This window comes from Bos indicus x Bos taurus, chromosome 10 (genome assembly GCF_003369695.1).
Source record: "Bos indicus x Bos taurus breed Angus x Brahman F1 hybrid chromosome 10, Bos_hybrid_MaternalHap_v2.0, whole genome shotgun sequence".
Classification (NCBI taxonomy): Eukaryota; Metazoa; Chordata; class Mammalia; order Artiodactyla; family Bovidae; genus Bos; species Bos indicus x Bos taurus.
The window spans coordinates 7,919,097-7,942,960 of NC_040085.1; the positions used below are offsets into that span (position 1 = coordinate 7,919,097).

Below are 23,864 nucleotides of genomic sequence, written 5' to 3' on the forward strand. Positions count from 1 at the left end.
TCGCACAATGCGCATGCGCACTCTCATCAGCACAACTCGGAGCTCTACCCTTGCTTCTTCCCGCTTGCCTGGAAGGAAACTGACTGCATTAACAGTCTGCTCTTTCCTGTTAAAAATCCTATTTGTAGTCATTTTAAACCATCCTCTCCAAACATCGCCAAAGGGTTTGGTGTCCATAAGATGGTGTTACTTATATTAATAGTTTCCCTTAAGTACCACATCCTGGCAGTGGAGTTCTAAAATAACTTTGTTCACAGACATTTCTCAGCCAGTAAATATTATTTTTCAAAGTGATTTTCTCCCTGGAGTCTTGATGAAACTTTCCCTTTCTTTTTCCTTAAGGTCACCATGACCTTGATGAACTAGAAGATGTGCTACTGTGGAACCCAATGGCAAATTTCACTAATGCAGAATCAGATCAATCTTCGAATTGAATAATCTTTGCATATCTAGTGCTCTACCGTGACCTGAGAAAAATCTAACCTTTCTGACTTGGTTCTTTATTAAAATCAGTAGTTAAATAGCAAACCATTACCTAGTTCCCTTGGAAGTTATGCAAATTAATTAATGTTTGGAAAATGACTGGGAAATTTTAAAATCATCTCTAAATACCAAACAGTTGCATCTTCCCTGATGAGAGGGCCTAGGTAATTCATAACCTCCTATAATAAAGGTAAAAATACTGTGCTTGGCCTATATAATTACATGTGATTTATTTGCAATACATATAATATTTGAAATCTAGAAAGCATTTAATAGAAACAATTCATATTTCGTGACTATAATAAAAGCACTTAATGACTTTAGGAAAAGTAATCATCTACTCTAAGTGATCTATACATCACATCTTTAACTATTTCTAAGATCTGCTAGAGTCTGCTCCGAGTTTATCCTTAACCTGTTAATGTTGACTGATATGTTTATTATTACATTTTCCCAGTTTTTATTTATCCTCAAAACTCTAATGTGTATTTCCTAGAAAATTTGCCTGTACAAAACTTTGCTGTATTCAAAACCTCCTCTGTCAAGATTTAGCACTTTTATATTGTAGTCATTAAAATTGAACAAAATCTTAATAGTTCCTTTATTAACTACTATACTGACTTTGCATAGTAGAAATCACAACATGTTAATTGGATTTAATTAACTATTTTAAATTACACAAACTCCTGACAGTAGACAAAGCACAGGGTACCCGTGAGCAATAAAATTGGAGCTGATATTTCTACTTTATTAAAACTTAATGAAACTATTCATATTCATAACCTTATTTATTGTTTACAAGAAGAAAACTGTGTTCATTTTGAAGGCAAAAATGTCTGCTGAAAACAAATTTTTGATCATTTAGGTGAAGGCTCAGAAGTTAATAAAAGGCTCCACTATATCCAGCCTCACGGTTCTACCAGCTTCTCATCGCACGGATCCCTATTTCACCCCAGTGCCAGTCTTACAAGCAGATGCTAACAAAGGTTAGTGATTCAGATAAGCATTTTATATGTTTAGGAACATAAGGGGAAGAGCTTTGAGGTGGGATTGGGGGCCTGAGTTTGAATTCAGACTCAGATGCTGATTCTCCAAGGTGACTTTGGACAAGTCAAGTCCTCACTGTGGCCTGAGTTTCCTTCTCTGTAAATCAGAAGGTTGGACTAGATGACCACCAGAGTCCCTTTCCACTTCTAAGATCCATTATTCTATAGATTTTCTATTGATTTAGATTTTGGTATATTTACATGTTAAAATTATTATTGTATTTAGGTGATATTATAATTTTTAAAGCTTCTGAGCAGATAGTTTCTGATCCTTTTGTGATAATACTTAAAATTTTATTTCAATATATTACTACATAAAAATATGAAGCCAGAAATGAATGTAATTATTAAGTGAACTATGCAGGTCTAATCTAAATACTTATACTAAGACTTATACCAGTCTAAATACTTAGTCTAATACTGGTTTGTGAAACCAGTAGATTTCTCATTTTTTTAAGCAAGAGGTCACGTCATCTTTATCTCAGTATCCCCAGTGCTTAGAACCACATCTAGCATTTTGTAGATACTAAATAGTTGGTTGAATGGATAAGCAAATGAAAGTGTAAGTGAATGACTAAAGACTGAGTGTCATAAATGTAACCCTCTTTACTTCTCCCTGCTACATAATTGGCTGACGTGTTAAAGAATGCTTAAGTGGATCCCCTTTTGTATCTCAAATATGAGCAAGTGAGATGATCTTTAATTTATTTCTATCTCACTTTCTAACTGATGTCTGGAGTGTTTTAGACCTAAAGTTGGTTCCCCAGGGTTCCTCTGGTACCTGAAGATTTATAGGTTCTCCATTTTACAGCTCCTGTATCCTGTCTGCTGACCCACTAGTGGTGGTACAGAAAAACTCAAGAAGGACTGCATCATTATAAGCCTCTTAGTTGATTAAACCTCCCACAACTGAAACAATTACTTTCTTGGTTACGAACCCTGGTTGTTTAGAAATATTGGTGACACATGGTTTTAGTTAGTTTACATTATATTTACTCCCTGGGAAAACTCCAGGGAGTTTTTATTTCTTGCTTTATAAAAACTTATATTCTTCCTGGGGTCAAATTAAGATGAATGAATGGATCAACCAACCTATTTATCCTTGCTTTAGCAATAGATACAGTAAAAAATTGCTGCAAAACAAAGGTAAATCTAGAGTCATAGCAACTTGTTCCAGAAAAGCATCACATTTTCATCCCTCAGTTATCTGCCAGAGAACACATGGCCTACCATAATATTTGTAGTTAATCAACCAATTAATCAACACATTTATTGACTACTTGCCATATGTCTGGTACTGTGCAAGGTAATATGAATGCCAGGAAAGCACAAGCCACACAAATGCTGATACGGTGCCTAAATGTTTACCTGTCCTGATGCTCTGAACTGTCATTGGAGTCACCCCAGATCTATACTAGTCCAGCATGTGGTGAAAGATGACCAACTCCCAGAAGAGAGGATAGTTTTGGAAAATGCAAGACAAACTTCCCTACTTTTTCTGGAATTATCTTGCTAAATCCAAAGAATAATGTCTTCACCCCTATCCCCACCCCTAGTAAATGATTAAGAATTTAAGTCTTCTAATAAGGAACCAAATTTTCAGTTCAGGCTCTGTGAAATCTCAGGCAAGTTGTGCTCCAGTTTTAGAATAAACTCTATAAACGAGACATGCCGGATCTGGCCTCACCTCCACTCTCATCTCACTCAGCTTTCTCCGTGCTCCAGCCACAGGGGACTTCTCTCTTTTCCTTAGCAGGCCAAGCACCTTTTCACATCAGGCCTTCACCAGTCCTCTTACCTCTGCCTGTAAAAGTCATTTCCACAAGCATCCGTCTTTTTGCTTTATAGATGATCACAATTTTGTAATTATATATTAATTTGTGAATTTGTTTTGTCTTCTCCATCACTAAAGGCTCCATGAGATCTGTCTGGTTCACCATTGAATCCCCAGGCCCCAGAATAGTTCCTGACATATAAAAGGAACTTACATACTGGTTGAATGAATGAATGAGTTTTTAATGAATGAATGAATAGATGAATTCTAATTCCTAATCTAGTCAACAGGAATGTGAGAGTGCTATGAACATTTAATGAGACAATGGTGATAAGGGATAATTTTCAAAAACAGGTAAAGTCCCTACTCTCTCACAAATGAACACAAGTCAAAGATTTTAGTTGTTTAACTCATCAGTTTGAAAGAGAATTTGTAAGATGTCACAACTGGTCTAAAGGAGAATCCAAAGGACATATCTTTGTAGATCAGGAATATTGAAATAAATTTGTAAACACAAGGAAAATTGGCATTTGCATGGGAGGAAGGAATGAACCTTCACCAATTTTTTTCATGTCTATAGATATGAATTATTTGCATTATTATCAGTTTTTTCCCCACAAGTTAACTTTAATCTCTGCAGAGTTGTACAATAGTCAAAGACTAGATTCAGATAATTCCTGGAGGCATTCCATTGAAAAGTATTCGGTAATCTCTTTTGCTCATTCTAAAACATAAAAAAAAAAAAAAATTTCCTACAGTTGTGCCCCAATTTGATGCAAAATGGTCTTAAAAAATTATTCACAAAGTAAGTCATTTCATTAGGTTTGGTCTGATTATTTACACAGGTGCAGCAAGAAGGTTAATCACCACATAGGCCATCTTAAGTTTGCTCTGTTGGAAGGAATCTCAGATTGAACTTTTAAAATCCTCTATTACTTGCTATCCTGAGACTAGAAAATCTGTCCACCAGATTTCAACTGTAGGACCTATAAATTTGGGTACATTCCTCTCCTCTAGAGATGTTCCCCATATCCTAAGGTTCTTGAGCTTGCTGGGAAGTGACATTACTTTGCAACTGTAAGGATGGAAATCCTGTAAGCCAGGCCAGTTTTTCTAGGAGGGTTTTGTAGGCTTTTGGTTCCATAAAATCAAGCTTACTCCTTTAAATGTAATTTGTTACACCTGATTAATAGCATCATTGTTAAATATGAAATTCCAGGCAAGTTCTTGGTTGCATAAGCAATTTTTTCAATTCTATCTTAGTAAAAGAAGAAAGGATTCTTATTGCATCTATGCAAATAGCCCATATTGCCATGAAAAGTAAGGAGGCTCAATGAGCTTCTGAATTTGGGAGGTGAGAGGGAGCTCATCTAAAGTAGTAGAAGTTCAATTTCCTTATTTTCTGGGAATATTCAGTTCCTGTAAGTGCTCATTTCTCTATGTAAGTTAATCAGAACAGAGTTCCTTTGAGATTTTACCATCTAATTTATTAATACCACCTGGAGACAATAAACATTCTACATTCATAATGAGAAATAAAGATCTTTCTGAATTACAGATACATAGGCATTCAATGATGAAAGTGAAAGAGGAGAGTAAAAAAGTTGGCTTAAAGCTCAACAGTCAGAAAACTAAGATCATGGCATCTGGTCCCATTACTTCACGGGAAATAGATGGGGAAACAGTGGAAACAGTGTCAAACTTTATTTTTTGGGGGCTCCAAAATCACTGCAGATGGTGATTGCAGCCATGAAATTAAAAGACGCTTACTCCTTGGAAGGAAAGTTATGACCAACCTAGATAGCATATTAAAAAGCAGAGATATTACTTTGCCAACAAAGGTCCGTCTAGTCAAGGCTATGGTTTTTCTAGTAGTCATGTATGGATGTGAGAGTTGGACTGTGAAGATAGCTGAGTGCTGAAGAATTGATGCTTTTGAACTGTGGTGTTGGAGAAGACTCTTGAGAGTCCCTTGGACTGCAAGAAGATCCAACCAGTCCATCCTAAAGGAGATCAGTCCTGGGTGTTCATTGCAAGGACTGAGGCTGAGGCTGAAACTCCAATACTTTGGCCACCTCATGCGAAGAGTTGACTCATTGGAAAAGACTCTGATGCTGGGAGGGATTGAGGGCAGGAGGAGAAGGGGACGACAGAGGATGAGATGGCTGGATGGCATCGCCAACTCAATGCACATGAGTTTGGGTGAACTCCGGAAGTTGGTGATGGACAGGGAGGCCAGGCATGCTCCGATTCATGGGGTCACAAAGAATCAGACATGACTGAGCCCCTGAACTGAACTGAACTGAACTGAGGCATTCAATAGAGTTTATAGCTTCTATTCTAGTTTCAGCCACAGATGAAAAATAAACACAGAAGTGTAATGGTCTAGATATCAAAGAGTTATTCTCCTTCCTTGTGGGTATGAAATACCTAGTTGAATTCAGCTCAGAATACACATAGACAAATGGAAGACTACTAACTATATTCTCCATTGTCTCTCATTCAATAAGGAATAAATCTCTGTGAGACCCGTTTACAGAGATCACCAAATTCCCAGTCATTGTAGCCACCAACAAGGACTAACTTGTCAGCCACAAATGAACCAAGACACAAAATTAATAGGGAGTACTGTCAAAATTAGAAAAGCAAGGAACTTCCCTGGTGGTCCAGCGGCTAAGTCTCCACGCTCTCAACGCAGGGGGTCCGCATTGAATCCCTGGTCAGGGAACTAGATCCCACATGCTGCAAGAGTTCAGATGCTGCAATCAAAAGATCCTACATGCCACAACTAAGACCCAGAACAACCAAGTAAATAATAAAATAAAAATTAGAAAAATCAGAAAAACAAGAGCCAGCAAAGTTCTGTTGCCTCTCTGAATTAACTTATGGATGCCAAGAAAATATGTGCCTGGCTTGGCTCCCTGTGAGATGTAGGTACCGTTTCTGGCAATTTCAGGTGAATCTTTTGGTCATCTTGGTGGGAGCTCCAAAATCGTTAAAAGGATATATATATATAGTTTAAAGTGAAACCATGACTCTTATACAAATATAAAATGAACACATCAAAGATTCTGTTTAACTGATTAACTAAAAAGGAGGGAACCAATAAAATGTAACAATTGATTCAAAGAAGAATTCAAACAGCAGACAAATTTATCAATCACACCTTTAAAAATAAATTTGCAAATGCAGGTAAAACTGAATTTTGGGGGTGGAAGAAGTACATTCCCTCTATGTGACAAAATTTATTTGCATATATACACACAAGAATTATTTGCATTGCTTTCAGTTTTCTATCAACTAACCTTAATCACTGCAGAATTGTAAAATAGACTAATCAAAAACAAAGGTGATTATAGGGTCAGAAATCAAAGTCTCCAGTATTGCCATGAAAAGATAACCAGTACTCTCTTTAGCTTATTCCAAAGCCTCAACTTCTTCCTTTCAGTGGTAAATGCACACATGTGTTTGTCTAAAATTAAGTGAATTGCTTTAACCAATATTAAAGCAAAGGTTAAAATCACGCTCATATTCTTTGGGATTCTCAGAGAATGAAGCTCACTCCAGTGATGAAAATACACTGAATTAGAAGGAGCTCTGTTTTTCACATCTACAAAATGGGCATAGTTCTTGGACATGGGGTATGATATTTATAGGTGGAAAATATTTGTGAGGACAAAGAATTAGTTTTTATATTTCAAAGTAGTTGAATTCTGGTGTTATTATAATAAAAACCCAAAATACTAATGTTGAAAAGGGCTTGAAGAGTTGTACTTGGGATCAGTAGATCTTAAGTTTTAATAGTGAGAAAGATTAACCTGGAGTGCTTATTTAAAATGTAGATTTCGGGGCCCCAATTCTAGTGGTTCTCAAACTTCAGTGCACATAAGTATCTCCTGGAGCCTTCAATAATGCATATTACCAGGGCTTTGCCTCAGAAATTGGGATAGGGCCCAGGAATATCCATTTTTAATAAAAAGTTCTCATTCCAAATAATCCTGTGGTAAGTAAACTTACCAGGTAGCTCAGTGGTAAAGAATCTGCCAGCCAATGCAGGTGATGTGGGTTCCATCCCTGGGTCGGGAAGATCTCCTGGAGGACAAAATGGCAACCCACTCCATTATTCTTACCTGGAAAATTCCACGGACAGAGGAGCCTGGTGGGTTACAATCCGTGGGGTCACAAAGGGTCAGACACAACTGAGTGAGCATGGCCACACACACACACACACACACAAATAAACTGAAGACTTCTCTTGGAATCATTGTTTTAGAATCACAACATTGTTTTGGAATCACTGTTCTTAGTGAACTCTTCAGCTCCCCCATCATTCTTCTGAATTCCTTTAACACTAGACTTTAATATCCTGAATGTGATATAATATAGTCTTTAGAGGTGATAACAGAAAAGGCAATGGCACCCCACTCCAGTACTCTTGCCTGGAAAATCCCATGGATGGAGGAGCCTGGTGGGCTGCAGTCCATGGGGTCGCGAAGAGTCGGACACGACTGAGCGACTTGACTTTCACTATTCACTTTCATGCATTGGAGAAGGAAATGGCAATCCACTCCAGTGTTCTTGCCTGGAGAATCCCAGGGATGGGGAAGCCTGGTTGGCTGCCGTCTGTGGGGTCGCACAGAGTCGGACACGACTGAAGTGACTTAGCAGCAGCAGCAGCAGAGGTCATAAGGCAAATGAAAACAGTATTTATCCCTCTTAGGATGTGTGCCAACTTCTTCAGCCTAGTCGAGTTTAGAACACAGTTTTTTAACTTAGATTTCATTGAGACCCAGAGTTCTTTATTTTTCTTCCTATTACCTGACAGCAACAAGAAGCTGAAGCCCTATCACACATCTATGTCAAGTACTCCCTGACTTTCTGGCTTCAATATGATGCATGCATACAAAGTCTCTTCAGTCGTGTTTAACTCTTTGTAGACTGGACTATAGCCTGCCAGGCCCTTCTAGAAGTCCATGGGATTCTCCAGGCAAGAATACTGCAGTGGGCTGCCATGCCCTCCGCGGGGGATCTTCCCGACCCAGGGATCAAGCCTAAGTCTCTTTGGTTCCTTGTATTGCGACCACTTTACCACTAGCACCACCAATGGTAGTTGCCCCTGAATGTGAGTTTTGCCCCTGACAGCAGGCTTTGCTCAGATATTCATTTACTCATTGAAGTTTTTAAAAATGATGTCTCCTGTCCTTGAAAAACCTTGGCACTGGTCATATGGACACAGTATGAGATCTAGGAATTGTAAATTAGTTGCAGTAACACTAACGATGTTGCCCAGTTACACTAAAACAATCTATTTGGACATTCACATCTTCTGGTAATATGAGAAATGTCTAAAAGGAACTCTTTTTTTAAAAAATAAAATGTAACTCATTATAACAACAGAAATACGATTTCAAGCACACAGATGTTCTTTCTTTCAGAACCAAAGATCTCCTTAGTTATGGACTGTGTACCTGATTTCTCTGAATTTTAAAAAGAATACCAATATTAGTAATAATTGAAAATGCCATGATGTATAAAGAAGTTTTTGTTTGCATTGGAAGTATATTTCTATCTTGAAATCACCATAGTACAAGTTTATTTCAAAATGCCACTATTAGAAATGCCATCTTTTTTCCTGCGGTTGTTAGAAAAATAGATAGGACACATACTATGGCTATTTTTTCATGCAAAGGATTAAGGCACTAAATGTACTCTCACAAATAAACTAATGAATAGAGAAAGTTACGTTTGTGAAATTTATAGAGTTCAGACTTTGTGGAAGTGCTTGAAGTTAAACTCATATTCTTCTAACCTTCCTTTTTAGGGGTTTTAAGTATGATAGAACGAGGATTGATTCCAGCAACAGCAAGAATTACCTTTCAGAATCCACCTATTGTCCCCAGAGCAGCAACTCTGCACCATTTTGATGAAGGACGTAAGATTTTGGCTACCAGTAAGACAGTCTTCTTAGTTGGGGATAGACAGAAATTACCAAAAGCTACTCTTCTAGTATCCAACTTTCATCTTCAGTAATAGGACAGACTTAAACTTGTAATTGTTCTGAGTTGCAGTTTACTGAATAAAGCAACTTTAGTCTTTTTGTGAAATACCTACTTAGGGCCTGTGTTTTCTATGTGTGAGAAAGTTGGTATTTTTAAGGGATTTGCGGCTTGGTTGGGAAAATAAGACAGATATATAAAAAATAAATAATAATACATAGCATTACAAACTAAAAACCAAATGGATGTTAAAATCTAGTACTATGAGTATGCAGAATGATTGCTTAGAGGTGAAACAATAGAAGACTTCAAAGAGGAGGCTGGCTAAAATAGGAGAAAAGCACCCACCTAGCTATCTACTAAGTGGTTGTAGAACCTCAGGCAAGTCATTTACTTTCTCAGGCCCTCAGCTTTGTCAGTTATAAAACGAGGGGTTTTGGCTAATAAATTCATCTGCTCAACAAGTATTTGTTGAATGCTTGCTTTATCCAAGGTAGTTGGGGATCTGACAGAGAAAATAAGTCAACCATATGTATTCTTGTGGTGCTTACATTCTAGTAGAGGATATAGATAATAATCAGGTAAGTAAATGAGAATTTAAGCTAAGGACAAGTGCTAGAAATAAAATAACATAGACTGAGAATGATAAAAGGAAGTGATTACTTTGCTTGGGAGGGAAGGGTCAGGGAATGTATCTTGGAAGATGTTGAGATCCAAATGATGAGAAGGACCCAGTCATGTAAAGATCTAGAGAAGAGTATTTCAGATGTAGGACAGCATTGGCGTAATGGCCCAGGGGATTAAGGAGGGAGTAAGCAAGAATGCTTAAGAAGAAAATGGCAACCCACTCCAGTGTTCTTGCCTGGAGAACCCCAGGGACAGGGAAGCCTGGTGGGCTGCTGTCTATGGGGTCGCACAGAGTCGGACACGACTTAGCAGCAGCAGCAGCAAGCAAGAATGCTAATGGGGCTGGAAGGCCAAGAGAAGGAAGAGATAATGTTGGAGAGGTAGAGAAGCCTGGAATGATGTATGGTAGAACAGAGACCACGAGTTGTCTTCAAGGTTAATTCTTCCCTACTTCCACAGTAATTGAGTCATGGGTGGGCACATGTCAGCTTGACCAAAGACATTCTAGTCTTCCTTTCAGCTAGCTGAACTTGGGAACTTCCTTCCAGGTTCTGGACAATAAGAATGTAAGCAGAAGGGGAAATGGAAACTTCTGGGCATAGCTTCTTTTCATTTTTCTATCTCTGACTAGCTGGGATGAAGGTATATATGATGGGCAAGCACTTTGAAGTCAAAAATGGAACTCCAGGTTGAGTCTGGACAAGATACCCTGCCTACCCAGGACTCTTTTCCTTTCAACCTTTGTGTGAAAGAGAAATAAACTCTTAATTTGTTTAAGCCATTTATATCTTAGGATCTTTCTTTTTAAAAGCCTTACATTGTAGCAGAACCAGCAAGGCATCCTTTCAAATCATGATGAGGAATTGGATTTAATCCTAATTACAGTGAGAAATCACTGAAAAGTTTAAGAGGAGGATGAGGTGATCTGATTTATATTTTAATAAGACCATGGCGACTGCTTTACAGATAATGAGTTATACAGGAACATGAGTGGAACCAAGAAGACTAGTTAAAGACTGTTTTGGTAAACCAGGTGAGAAATGATGGTGAATTTAAGGAGGATGGTATCAGTGGATATGAAGTGAAGTAAACAAATTCATGTTATATTTTATTTTAGAGGTAGAGCCATGAGGAATGACTGAAAGAAAGAAATGAAGAATGGCTCACAGATAGGAGTGAGGAAAAGAGAGGCATCAGGGATAAATATGTATGAACATACCCCAATTTTGTATCCATTCTACTGTTGATGGGAATTTCAGTGGTTTATACCATAGAGCTGTTAGGGGTAATACCACTATGAACATTCTTGCATATGTCTTTTAATGTAAATATATATATATACCCTGCTCTTGGATACATATTAAAAAGAATTGCTGAGGCATGGGGTAAACATATGCTCAGATTTAGCAGATAACACCAAATGGCTTTGCAAGGTGTTTATACTGATTTATTTTCTTACTAGCAGTATATGAAAATTCCAGATGATATATATCTTTGTCAACACTTGATATTTTCTTTTCTTTGTTTATTGCTTTGCCACCCTGAAGATTGTTGTGGTATATCTTTGTGGATTTAATTTCTATTTCCCTGACAACCAATAAAGTTAAAGAGTTTGTGGGGTTTTTTTTTTGATATGTGTATTGCTCATTTGAGTATCTTCTTTTGTAAACTGACTTAAAACTTCAACATTTTTAAAAAATGGGTTGTTTTTCTTGGTTATATAGTATTATGTAGGTATCCTGGATACTAATCTTTTATCAGTTATAGGGGACTGGAATGCAAAAGTAGGAAGTCAAGAAACACCTGGAGTAACAGGCAAATTTGGCCTTGGAGTACAGAGTGAAGCAGGGCAAAGGCTAGTAGAGTTTTCCCAAGAGAACACACTGGTGATAGCAAACACCCTCTTCCAACAGCACAAGAGAAGACTCTATACATGGACATCACCAGATGGTCAACACCAAAATCAGATTGATTATATTCTTTGCAGCTAAAGATGGCAAAGTCCTATACAGTCAGCAAAAACAAGACTGGGAGCTGACTGTGGCTCAGATCATGAACTCCTTATTGCCAAATTCAGACCTAAATTGAAGAAAGTAGGGAAAACCCACTAGATCATTCAGGTATGACCTAAATCAGATCCCTTACGATTATACACTGGCAGTGATAAATAGATTCAAGGGATTAGATCTGATAGAGTGCCTGATGAACTATGGACAGAGGAAAGATACACCCATTTGAATGCAGAGTTCCAAAAAATAGCAAGGAGAGATAAGAAAGCCTTCCTGAGCAAGCATTGTAAAGAAATAGAGGAAAACAATAGAATGGGAAAGTCTAAAGATATCTTCAAGAAAATTAGAGTTACTAAGGGAACATTTCATGCAAAGATGGGCACAATAAAGGACAGAAATGGTATGGACCTAACAGAAGCAGAAGATATTAAGAAGAGGTAGCAAGAATACACAGAAGACTATACAAAAAAGATCTTCACAACCCAGATTGTTGAAGCCAGGCTTCAACAGTACGTGAACCGTGAACTTCCAGATCAAGCTGGATTTAGTAAGGCAGAGGAACCAGAGATAAAATTGCCAACATCTGTTGGATCAACGAAAAAGCAAGAGAGTTCCAGAAAAACATCTATTTTTGCCTTATTGACTATGTCAAAGCCTTTGTGTGGACCACAACAAACTCTGGAAAATTCTTATAGAGAAAGGAATGCCAGACCACCTGACCTGCCTCTTGAGAAATCTGTATGCAGGCCAGGAAGCAACAGTTAGAACTGGACATGGAAAAACAGACTGGTTCCAAATAGGGAAAGGAGTATGTCAAGGCTGTATATTGTCACCCTGCTTATTTAACTTATATGCAGAGTACATCATGAGAAACACTGGGCTGGATGAAGCACAAGCTGGAATCAAGATTGCCGGGAGAAATATCAATAACTTCAGATGTACAGATGACACCACCCTTATGGCAGAAAGTGAAGAAGAACTAAAGAGCCTCTTGATGAAAGTAAAAGAGGAGAGTGAAAAAGTTGGCTTAAAGCTCAACATTCAGAAAACGAAGATCATGGTACCTGGTCCCATCACTTCATGGCAAATAGATGGGTAAACAGTGGAAACAGTGACATACTTTATTTTTTGTGTATTCCAAAATCACTGCAGATGGTTACTGCACCCATGAAATTAAAAGATGCTTACTCCTTGGAAGAAAAGTTATGACCAACCTAGACAACATATTAAAACACAGAGACATTACTTTGCTGACAAAAGTCCGACTAGTCAAAGCTGTGGCTTTTCCAGTAGTCATGTGTGGATGTGAGAGTTGGACTATAAGAAAGCTGAGCACCCAAGAGTTGACACTTTTGAACTGTGATGTTGGAGAAGACTCTTGAGAGTCCCTTGAACTGCAAGGAGATCCAACCAGTCCATCCAAAAGGAAATCACTCCTGAATGTCATTGGAAGGACTGATGTTGAAGCTGAAACTCCAATACTTTGGCCAGATGATGCGAAGAACTGACTCATTTGAAAAGACCCTGATGTTTGGAAAGACTGTAGGCAGAAGGAGAAGGGGACAACAGAGTATGAGATGGTTGGATGGCATCACTGACTCGACAGACATGAGTTTGAGCAAGCTCCCGGGTTGGTGATGGACAGGGTGGCCTGGTGTGCTGCAGTCCATGGGGTCACAAAGAATTGGCCAGGACTGAGCGACTGAACTGAACTGAGCGTCAGAGTACTAGTGACAAATTATCTTCATTTTTCTTCATCTTAGACTGTCTTGATTTCTTCTTTATTTCCTAAAGGATATTTTCACTAGCTTTAGGATTCTGGGTTGACAGTGGTTTTCTTACAGTATTTAAAAAACCTTTTGCCACTTCCTTTCTCTTTCATGGTTTCTGATGAGAAATCTACTGTCCCTTTTTTTTCTGCTGTAGGTAAGGTGTTGCTTTTTTTCTCCTGCTTCCAAGATTTTTCTCTGTCTTTAGTTTTTAGGAAGTCTTGACCATATCTTAACATGAATTTCTTTGGTTTTGTCTTGTTTGGGTGGAGAAGGCAATGGCAACCCACTCCAGTACTCTTGCCTGGAAAAATCCCATGGACGGAGGGGCTTGGTGGGCTGCAGTCCATGGGGTCACTAGGAGTCAGACACGACTGAGCGACTTCACTTTCACTTTTCACTTTCATGCATTGGAGAAGGAAATGGCAACCCACTCCAGTGTTCTTGCCTGGAGAATCCCAGGGACGGGGGAGCCTGGTGGGCTGCCGTCTATGGGGTCACACAGAGTCGGACACGACTGAAGCAACTTAGCAGCAGTAGCAGTAGCATCTTGTTTGGGATTGGCTCACCTTCTATAGGGTTGTATGTTTTGCCAAATTTGGGGGGTTTTCAGCCATTATTTCTTTGAGTACATTTTTTTTTTCAGCTTTGCCCTGTATTGCCTCTCTTTATAGGTTACATGATACAAATGTTAGATCTCTTGGTAGACTCCCACAGGTCCTTGAGGCTCTGTTCATTTCCCTGCACCCCACCCCCGCCCATGTCTTTTCTCTCCGTTGTTCAGATTGGGTATTTTCTATTTTTCTGTCTTCTAGTTCACTGATTTACCTGTCCTCTACATTCTGCTGTTGAGCCATCCACTGAATTTTCTATTTAGATGACTGTATTTTTCTGTTCCAAAATTTCAATTTGTTTAAAAAAATGTACACTTAAAAATGGTTAAGATGATAAATGTGGTTTTTTTTTTTTTTTTTGGCTGCCCTGCACAGCTGTGGGATTTTAGTTCCTGGACCATGGATTGAACCCAGGCCATGGCAGTGAAACCACCGAATCCTAACCACTGAAACACCAGGGAATTCCTTGTTTTGTGTATTTTAACACAATTAAAAATTCAGTTGAGTTCCTCCTTACATATTCTGTTTTCTCTGTGGAGACTTTCTGTTTCTTTGCTGAGCTTTCATATTATTTCTTTTGTTTCATGTGTTTCTGTAATTGCTTGTGGAACATTTTTATAATGGTTGCTTTAAAATTTTTGTCAGGTAATTTTAAGCTTTCTGTCATCTCAGGGTTGGTATCTAGTCCTTGTCTTTTTTCATTCAGTTCCTGGTTCTTGGTATGGTAAGTGATCCTCAATAGAAACTTTGACATTGTGGGTATTATATTATAAGACTCTGGTTCTTATTTAAATCTGTTTTAGCTGGTTCCCCTGATACCCCTGTTAATTCTCTATGCCCTTGAGAAATAAGCCAAATTAGCTACAATATATCATCCTGTGTATGCATTGCTGGATTTCATTTGCTAATATTTTGTTTACCATTGTTCAGGAGAAAGGTTGTCCTAAATTTTTCCTTTCCTATGTTTTCCTTTGGATTTAGTAGCCTGTTGAGTTTTGCCTCAGTGAGTAGAAAAATGTCTATTCAGGTCCTTTACTCATTTAAAAATTAGGGTTATTTTGTTTTGTGCTATTAAGTTGCATGAGTTTCTGGTATGTATTATATATATATATATATATATATATATATATATATATGTATATTTATCATCACAATGTACACTTTAAATATTTTATAATTTATTTTGTCAGTTATACTTCAATAAGGCTATAATTTTTAAAAATAGAAGGAACAAATAAATATTATGAAAATGAAAAAATGCAGAAACTGCAGATAGAATTAAAAAAAAATAATATGATAACAATGTCAATATACTTTAAAAAACAAAATGAAAATTTTCCTAGAAAAATCTAAATTACTTAATTCAAGAAAAAATAGGAAACTTAAAACAATAACGTTAGAAAATTTGACTTGGTAGGTAAAAATATCTGTCTTACAGACGGACATGTGCATACTCACACACACACACACACACACACACATATACCAAGCAAAAAAGGCCTCAGGTCTTTTATAGGCAAGCTTTACCAATTTTAAAGATCCGGTAATTCATATATTAAATGCCATAGGGAAACAAAAGAAGGAGAGCTTACCAGCTGGTTTTATGAAGCTACTAAAACTTTGGTACCAAAACTAGATGAGGACAGTGCAAGAAAAAATATATAAGTCAATCTCAGGAACATAAAAAATAGCATTCTAAATACAAGGTAGCAGTATGACTATAATGTGTAAAATATATAACTAGCAGGAAACTGCTGTGTAACAGGGAGCCCAGCCTGGTGCTCCATGACAGCCTAGAAGAGTGAAATGTGGGGGGAAAGGGACTCAGAGGGAGGGGGTATATACAATCAGTATAAAAGACTGATTCATATTGATGTATGGTAGAGACCACCACAACACTGTAAAGCAAGTATCATCCAAAAATAAAAAGTTAGCAGTATGTTTTTACATTCATTATAATCAAGGAAGGATATGTGGCAGATTCAACATTAGAAAAATCGAACAATATAATTCACCACATTAACAGATTAATAAAGAAAAACTCTATGATCATCTTAATACACATCAAAATTTAAAAATCATAAAATACAATTCAACATTAATAATAAGAGAAAATCTTCTGGGCAGCATAGAAGTAGAAGAGAATTTTCTGAACCTGATTGTTGTCTTCAACCAAAACCCCAAAGCAAACAGTGTTCTTAGTAGGGAGGCTTTAGAAATATTCTGTTAATATTTCCTCATTAAAAACAGAGACAGTTCAAGGATGACCACTGCTGCCCTCACTCTTACTGCCGTCACTGTTGGACACTGCCCCTGAGACCCTAGCCCGTGCAATGAGAGGAGGCATGGTATAGAGAGGAGGAGTGGGAGGGAAGGGTACCCGTCAGGCATGTATGTGACTGCACCTATCAGAAACCCTAACTAGCAGGGCTGAAACAGTGAGTTCATTTGTCTCGTAAGGAATCAGGAAGTAGGGAAACTATCGACGGTGGTGCTTATACACAGCGTTGTAACAACTCTCTTTCTGCTTTACCTTCTTTAGCATGTTTCGTTCATCCACCTCACAGCTCTAAGATGACTCCTGCAGATTTGTGCCTTAACATGCTCATTCCAGGCAGGAAGAGGGGGAAATAGTAGCACCAGTCTCTTCCTGGAAGCCCTTGGATGGGCCTCCCTTCAATTCTCATTGGTCACACGGCCACTGTTAAAGACAAGAAAGGCTGCAAGTGAATGTGCAAGGATAAGGTTAGGATTAGTATTAGGATGGAGAAGGCAGTGGCACCCCACTGCAGTACTCTTGCCTGGAAAATCCCATGGACGGAGGAGCCTGGTGGGCTGTAGTCCATGGGGTCGCGAAGAGTCGAACACGACTGAGCGACTTCCCTTTCACTTTTCACTTTCATGCATTGGAGAAGGAAATGGCAGCCCACTCCAGTGTTCTTGCCTGGAGAATCCCAGGGACGGGGGAGCCTGATGGGCTGCCGTCTATGGGGTCACACAGAGTTGGACACAACTGAAGTGACTTAGTAGTAGTAGTAGTATTAGGATTGGGGACATAAACGAAATACTTAGTATTATTGATTATGCTTGGTCTAATCCATTCATGAAATTCTGTTCTTTGAAATATATGTAATATCTGGGGCTTACTTAAAACATTACTTCTTGTTTATCTAAAGTTTAAATTTAACTGCATACCCTTTTTAAAAAATTGTTTTCCTAAATCTGGAAACCCTAGAAGCTGGGAATGTTGATACCCTGAAAAAAAGTTGAGGTTCTAAAATTAGCAAGGAAAAAATGAGATGGCTTCCTGGGAAGCACATAACAATAAATTGCTACCACAAGAATCATACAAATACTTCCAGAAAGACAAGATTTTTTATCCCCCTGACATTGAGGCAAAATTTATCCTACAGATTTTTTCAGAATGGAAACTGAGTAGCAAAATAGGCAGTGTCTTAGGATGCAGACATTCATCAAATGCATGTATCCCATAAAATTCAAGGCCATATGAAGTTATAAATTTAATGATAGAATTTCTGCAGGTAATGAAGAAAAACCTCCAAAAATTTTTTTTAGAGATAACCATTAACCATGGATTATCCATGTGAAATTGCAATCATATCTTTATCCTACCAAATTTCACTGAAATTTTAATAAATTCCTTTAAAAAGGAATTAATAAATTTAATAAATTCCTTTAAAAATTATGCCCACTTCTCAACTGCTATTTTGTTTCATCATGGTAATTTAGCAATAAATCTCATTTGTCTGCAGGAACCTGAAAGTTAAACAAAAAGTGTACTGAAGTTGCAGATAATAGGAAAAACAGGCTTTATGGGTGAATCTGAATTCATACTATCCTCGGTATACAGTGTGAGCTGACCTTCAAAGTTAGAGAGCCAAGTTCAAGTGGACAACTGGGTAGGAGAGCACAGAAGTCAAGGCAAAAACTTGTAGGATGAAAATGGTGTCTTCACACACTACAGACGTCCCTCTGTGTCCACGGGGGATTGTTGGTTCCAGGACCTGCTGTGGATACCAAAATCTGCAGATGCTCAATGGTCTTCTACAAAATGGTGTTGCACAGTTGGCCCTGTATATTCCTGGGTTCTGCATCTGCGGATTCAGCCAACCGTGGATAGAAATTGGTTGAATCTGTGATGCAGAATCCATTGTATAGCCAGTTGTATGGCCAATTGCCTAACCTTGGGGAAGGTGGTGGGCAGTCTCACAGTATAGGAGGATCGCTGGAAGCAGAAAGGTGGTCAAATAGGGTTTGTCCAACACAACAAAAGTCTTTTGTGAAGGTGATCTCTAGTGCTAAGACAATGGAATTCCTGCTACTTTTTAGGAGATGGCTGAAGACATTCCCTGCAGCCTACTTGAGGTAGTGTAAGAGAACCAAGTGCTCAAAGTGGAATTCTAAATTGTATATTGATATGCTGTATTTGAAGAAAGTGAAAGTTGCTCAGTCGTGTCCGACTCTTTGCAGCCCTATGAAATTCTCTAGGCCAGAATACTGGAGTGGGTAGCCTATCCCTTCTCCAGGGGATCTTCCCAACCCAGGAATCAAACCAGGGTCTCCTGCATTGCAGGTGGATTCTTTACCTGAGCTATCAGGGAAGCCAAAGTTTATTACCTCCTTCGAGCTGGAATTGAACCAGTGACCTAAGGATGACAGCAGCTTATCACCTTTACAGTCCTCTGCTCTACCAGCTTGGAGAAGGCAATGGCACCCCACTCCAGTACTCTTGCCTGGAAAATCCCATGGACGGAGGAGCCTGGTAGGCTACAGTCCATGGGGTCGCGAAGAGTTGGACATGACTGAGCGACTTCACTTTCACTTTCCACTTTCATGCATTGGAGAAGGAAATGGCAACCCACTCCAGTGTTCTTGCCTGGAGAATCCCAGGGACGAGGGAGCCTGGTGGGCTGCCGTCTATGGGGTCGCACAGAGTTGGACACGACTGACGCGACTTAGCAGCAGCAGCTCTACCAGCTGAGCTATCGAAGGGTGCTGATACTTGAAGAGTATCTGTTAATTCTTTCTAAGATTTGTTGTTAGAGAACTGACAGAAAAGGGGTGGACTAAGGAAATGAGTAGAAAGAAGCCTCACTTCTTTGACTCAATTAACTATGTAAATAAATTATTTGTTCTCTTTCTTAAAAAGAGCAGTATAAGGATTTTTCTCTCCTGAGAATGTCAGATTTGAGCTGTTTTGTAAAGGCAGCTGTGTTTGCTGCCAGGCAACAGTAGAGATTCGATTTCTCTTACAAGCATTATCTGGCATGTAGGCTTACCTCCACTATGGACTAGATGTGTTCTCCATAAGTTGTTGCTTATAGATTTATTCCCAAAACAATATTTACTTGTGTTTTTCACTTGCTTTATTTATCCCAAGCCTCTTAAATTCTTTAGAATTGTCTTTTTAAATGATTATACATTAGAATAGTCCATCCTATATATAGTTACTGGAGAAGGAAATGGCAACCCACTCCAGTATTCTTGCCTGGAGAATCCCATGGACAGAGGAAACTGGCAGGCCATGGGGTCGCAAGAGTCGGACATGACTTAGCGACTAACCCAACCATCATGTCCCTTTAGACTGAATTTGGGAATACAGCTATTATAAGAAATCTTAGAGTGAAACATTTTATAAGACAAAGATAACTTTCTAAGTTGCTTTCTTTAAAAATGTGCCTCTTTCTCTAGGAAGTTTGCATAGGGGAGTTGACCTTATATTCTGATGGAACTGTTGCTCTTCCAAGCTCTTTGCTTTCCTTTTGAAGTCAATGATCACAAATGTTTCATTGAATTTATACAAGAATGACTGGGAGTGAACAGAGAATGGGTGACAGAGCCACCTGACTTTTAAGGTGCAAACCCAACAGCATCAACCCAATGAATCAGTCTCTCTTTTTGGAAGAGGTAACCCTTCTTCACCTCTGTCCACAGCCCCGTTTGCTGCACCCCAGAGAACAGAGTCGATTCCAGAGGAGATGAAGACTGTCTCTCTCAAGAGACAGAGATCAAAGGTATTCATATTCCTAACTAATAAAAGAAAATTGTTCTAATTTACAATATCCTCAGTGAGATTTTTGGTAATATGTGCATGTTATAGAGTTGTACGTTTCACATAGAACTGAATATTATTTCCGCTGCTGCTGGGATGCATTTGATTTTAAAAGGGAAGATTGTTCTGCAAGTAAACTCTACCATGACAATATCAGTAGGATCTAAAAAATTCAATCATGTTCCATTATTTCTAGACTAACTGATTCAGTTAATCTCTACTGCTCTCTGGTCAAGGGCCCAGGAGTCCGGAATACAAGGCTTTATATGCAAATTTGTGTTACATGGGGTATATTATTGTGTGCTGTGTGCTGTAGGTACTGTGCTTAGTCACTCAGTCATGTCCGACTCTGAGACCCCATGGATTGTAGCCCACCAGGCTCCTCTGTCCATGAAGATTCTCCAAGCAAGAACACTGGAGTCTGTTGCCATGCCCTCCTCCAGGGGATCTTCCCAACCCAGAGATTGAACCCAGGTCTCCTGCATTGCAGGCAGATTCTTTACCATCTGAGCCACCAGGGAAGCATGTTATTGTGAGGTTTCCTTTATCGTTAAGCATAGGATAATAAAGCAAGTTCCCCAGTTTTGGACAGATACCTTAATGCGGAAGGGAAAGGGGCTCTATTCTCTGACTTTAGGACCTCAGAGTACAATGCTCATCCCTATGGAGATTCTCCTGGTTTAAAGGTGCTGGACTTTTATAGCTTGCTTTCTTATGTTTATGAGCCACAGACAGACTTGTGATAATTGAAACTTTTCAACATAGAAGGAGACAGCTGGCAGTGTTTTTCTTTTTTTTTTCTGGGCTTACCCTATGGGGTCATGTTTACAGCTGCTCCCATTAAAAAAAAAAAAGAAAATGAAAGCAGAATTGAAGAGTGACACAGAAGAAATTAATCCCCCTGTGTCTACGTAGTCAACTGTTACCTGTTCTTTGTAGACCTTGTCTTTTAACATGCACGTCTTCCTCAAGATGTTTTCACTGTATTTGCAGCACGGGTGGGCTGTCTCTCCTTAAGATATTTCCAAGCTGTTTATGTAGCAGTATGTCATGTGACACCCCAGTTGCCATGGCAAATATTTGTGTTTCGTGAAAAACGTAAAAAAAAAAAATCAATGTAAATGGCCAAATCCCAAGACAGACAGGCCTTCAGGCTAGTGTTTGGCCTGCACCATCATGGCTTCCATCTCAGCTGTTTAACAGGCTGTGTGTGCAAGGCCATGGGCTAACGTGCATAATGGGAACAGGCAGGCACACCTGTTTTGCTTCTCACCATGTTGGCACTCTCAGGCTCCACAGTTTATAGGTAACAGAGCTACAGGTAATGTAAATATGACTAAGTTTTATCCAGTGAGTGGAATGCCTCAAAAAAAAATTTTTTTTTTTTGGTAAATAATGACATTTCCTGAGTGCTGATTAACCCTGCCTTTACTTTCCTGTCTACTGACTTCACCAAGCTTTCCCCTAGTGCTAAAAGCAGTAATATCTAAAGACTTTCCTAATAGTCCCGAGTTGCTACATTTCCGAATTGACTCTTGAATGGTAAATGAAATTATTCATAGTCTCTGTGAAAAGTGTCCTAGCATGGAAGTTGAAAGGCTAAGAGAAAGACTGTGATAGGCCTGGCCTCGTGAGAAACCCAGAACAGAGCTTGGATCAGTCCCCACCACCGGGCAGTGAGGTGCCACATACAGAAGCCCTTTCTTGAAAATGGAACTTGGCATCTGATTATAGTTGGTCGTTTTTAGTATTTATTTTGTCAAACTCTTTCTTCAAAGCAAACAGGGCTGTTGGCAAGCAGCACATCACTCTGGGGTGGGGAAGGTCTTTCTAATTATTAGCTCCTGCCTGCCTGGAAAGAGGGAACAGGCTGGCCCAGCAGGGAAAGCTGGGGAAGTGGGGGAGGGGGAGACCCTGTGCCTTCTATTTGTTTTGTAAAATTACCCAGGAGAGTCATTTTGATTTAAACTGTGTCTGTTCTTCATTGTAGTGGAAAGGCAGAAAGTCAAGAGGATACCATGATAAGAAGGTCTGTAATTTGTGTGACTAGTTGCAATTTGGGGTCTGTCACCTGATGTCCCTTCCTTTTGCTTCAGGGCAGAAGTATGGGAGGCGGGTTTGACAGCTGGAGACCAACAAAAGTTCTTGCCCTCTTCTTTTATAAAAGAAATTAAATCATGTTTTCAGAAAATATGGTTCGTTTAAAATGAAAAACACTCCCCCCTCCCTTTTGGGACTGACTTATTTCGCAGGCTGTAGTCCAAAAAAGTGATTTAGCATACTCAAATTTTTCTGAATCACATCAGTCTTTGACCTCTATCAAAGATTTTCGTCTTTTAAAAATACAGCTAAAAATGATAAAATATGAAAAACAGACTCCAGTTGTTCTCCAGCACGTGCTTACACATGCCTACAGGGATGAGCGTGTGTGTTCATACGCGTGTGCACTGCACTCTGCATCTATGATGTAACAGGCAAGAGTGTGGGATTTAGAGTTAAGCTGACCAAAAGAAACAAGGAAACCAAAAAGTTGGAAAAATAAAATAGTCCCCACAAAGAAAAGTACATGCCAGCAAGGAACATTCCATAGGTTCATGTGTGGGTAAGAGAAGTTCTAAACATTCACTTAGTAAGGAGCAGAGCAAGAGAGAACCAGATTTTCCTCTTACTAACAGAGGAACTTTGAGCAAGTCACTTCAGTTCTCCGTATCCCACTTTCCTCCTCTGAGAAATGGGGATGATACCTCCTTTCTCTAGGGTGGCTCTGAGGATTAGAGGTGTTATCATGTGTGGAAGTACTTTGGAATGATAAAGTACTTATTTCACTATTCACTAGTCTATTTTTAAGAGTATCTTCTAGGCCTCCTTCTCTTGGTGACCTTATCAGAATTTCAGAGGGAGTTTAGTCACCCCTTCTCAAGGAAAAAGAGTTCACGTTTTGGGTCTCTTCATACTCCTGCAGAGCTGAGAGCATTCAGGGCTGTATTTACAGCAGTGACAGCATTACAGTCGTTCTGAACCTAGACAGAGGGTGCTCCGGGACAAACTAATCAATGCAGTTCAGTCCCCTAACTTCCCTTTACTTCTTGCTGTGAGGAAACTGTGAGCTTGCTTCTGCACCTTAAAATTAGGATGTGCTTTAAGAATACTAAGGCATTCTCTATCTGGGATATTTCTAACAGCTCATATTGATTGTGTTCTTAAAACATGCACTTAGTATTTTCCATACCGACCAAATGCTCGTAGCAGCCCGGAAGAACCTCTGTACTGTCATTGCCCCCACGCCCACACAGCTGGTAAAGAGGTACAGAGGCTCCAGAGTTTGTGCCCTGTCCACATACCAGGTCATGAACCTTTCCTCATGGGCTGGTTTCGATATTATTGCTACTACTTTCACTACCAGCAGCTAACATGCATGTGTACCTTATCTGTGCCAGCCACTGAACTTTTTTACAAGGAACATCTCACTTCAT

At 39.1% G+C, this 23,864-nt stretch overlaps 1 protein-coding gene across 1 annotated transcript in view; it reads left to right on the forward strand.

Annotated features, from left to right (window-relative positions):
• IQCH (IQ motif containing H) overlaps positions 1-23,864 on the forward strand; it is a 217,321-nt gene that overhangs the window by 72,913 nt on the left and 120,544 nt on the right. The window contains 4 exon segments of the mRNA XM_027553044.1: positions 1,349-1,469; positions 9,125-9,253; positions 20,274-20,353; positions 22,382-22,420. Coding sequence (XP_027408845.1) covers positions 1,349-1,469; positions 9,125-9,253; positions 20,274-20,353; positions 22,382-22,420 — 369 coding nt within the window.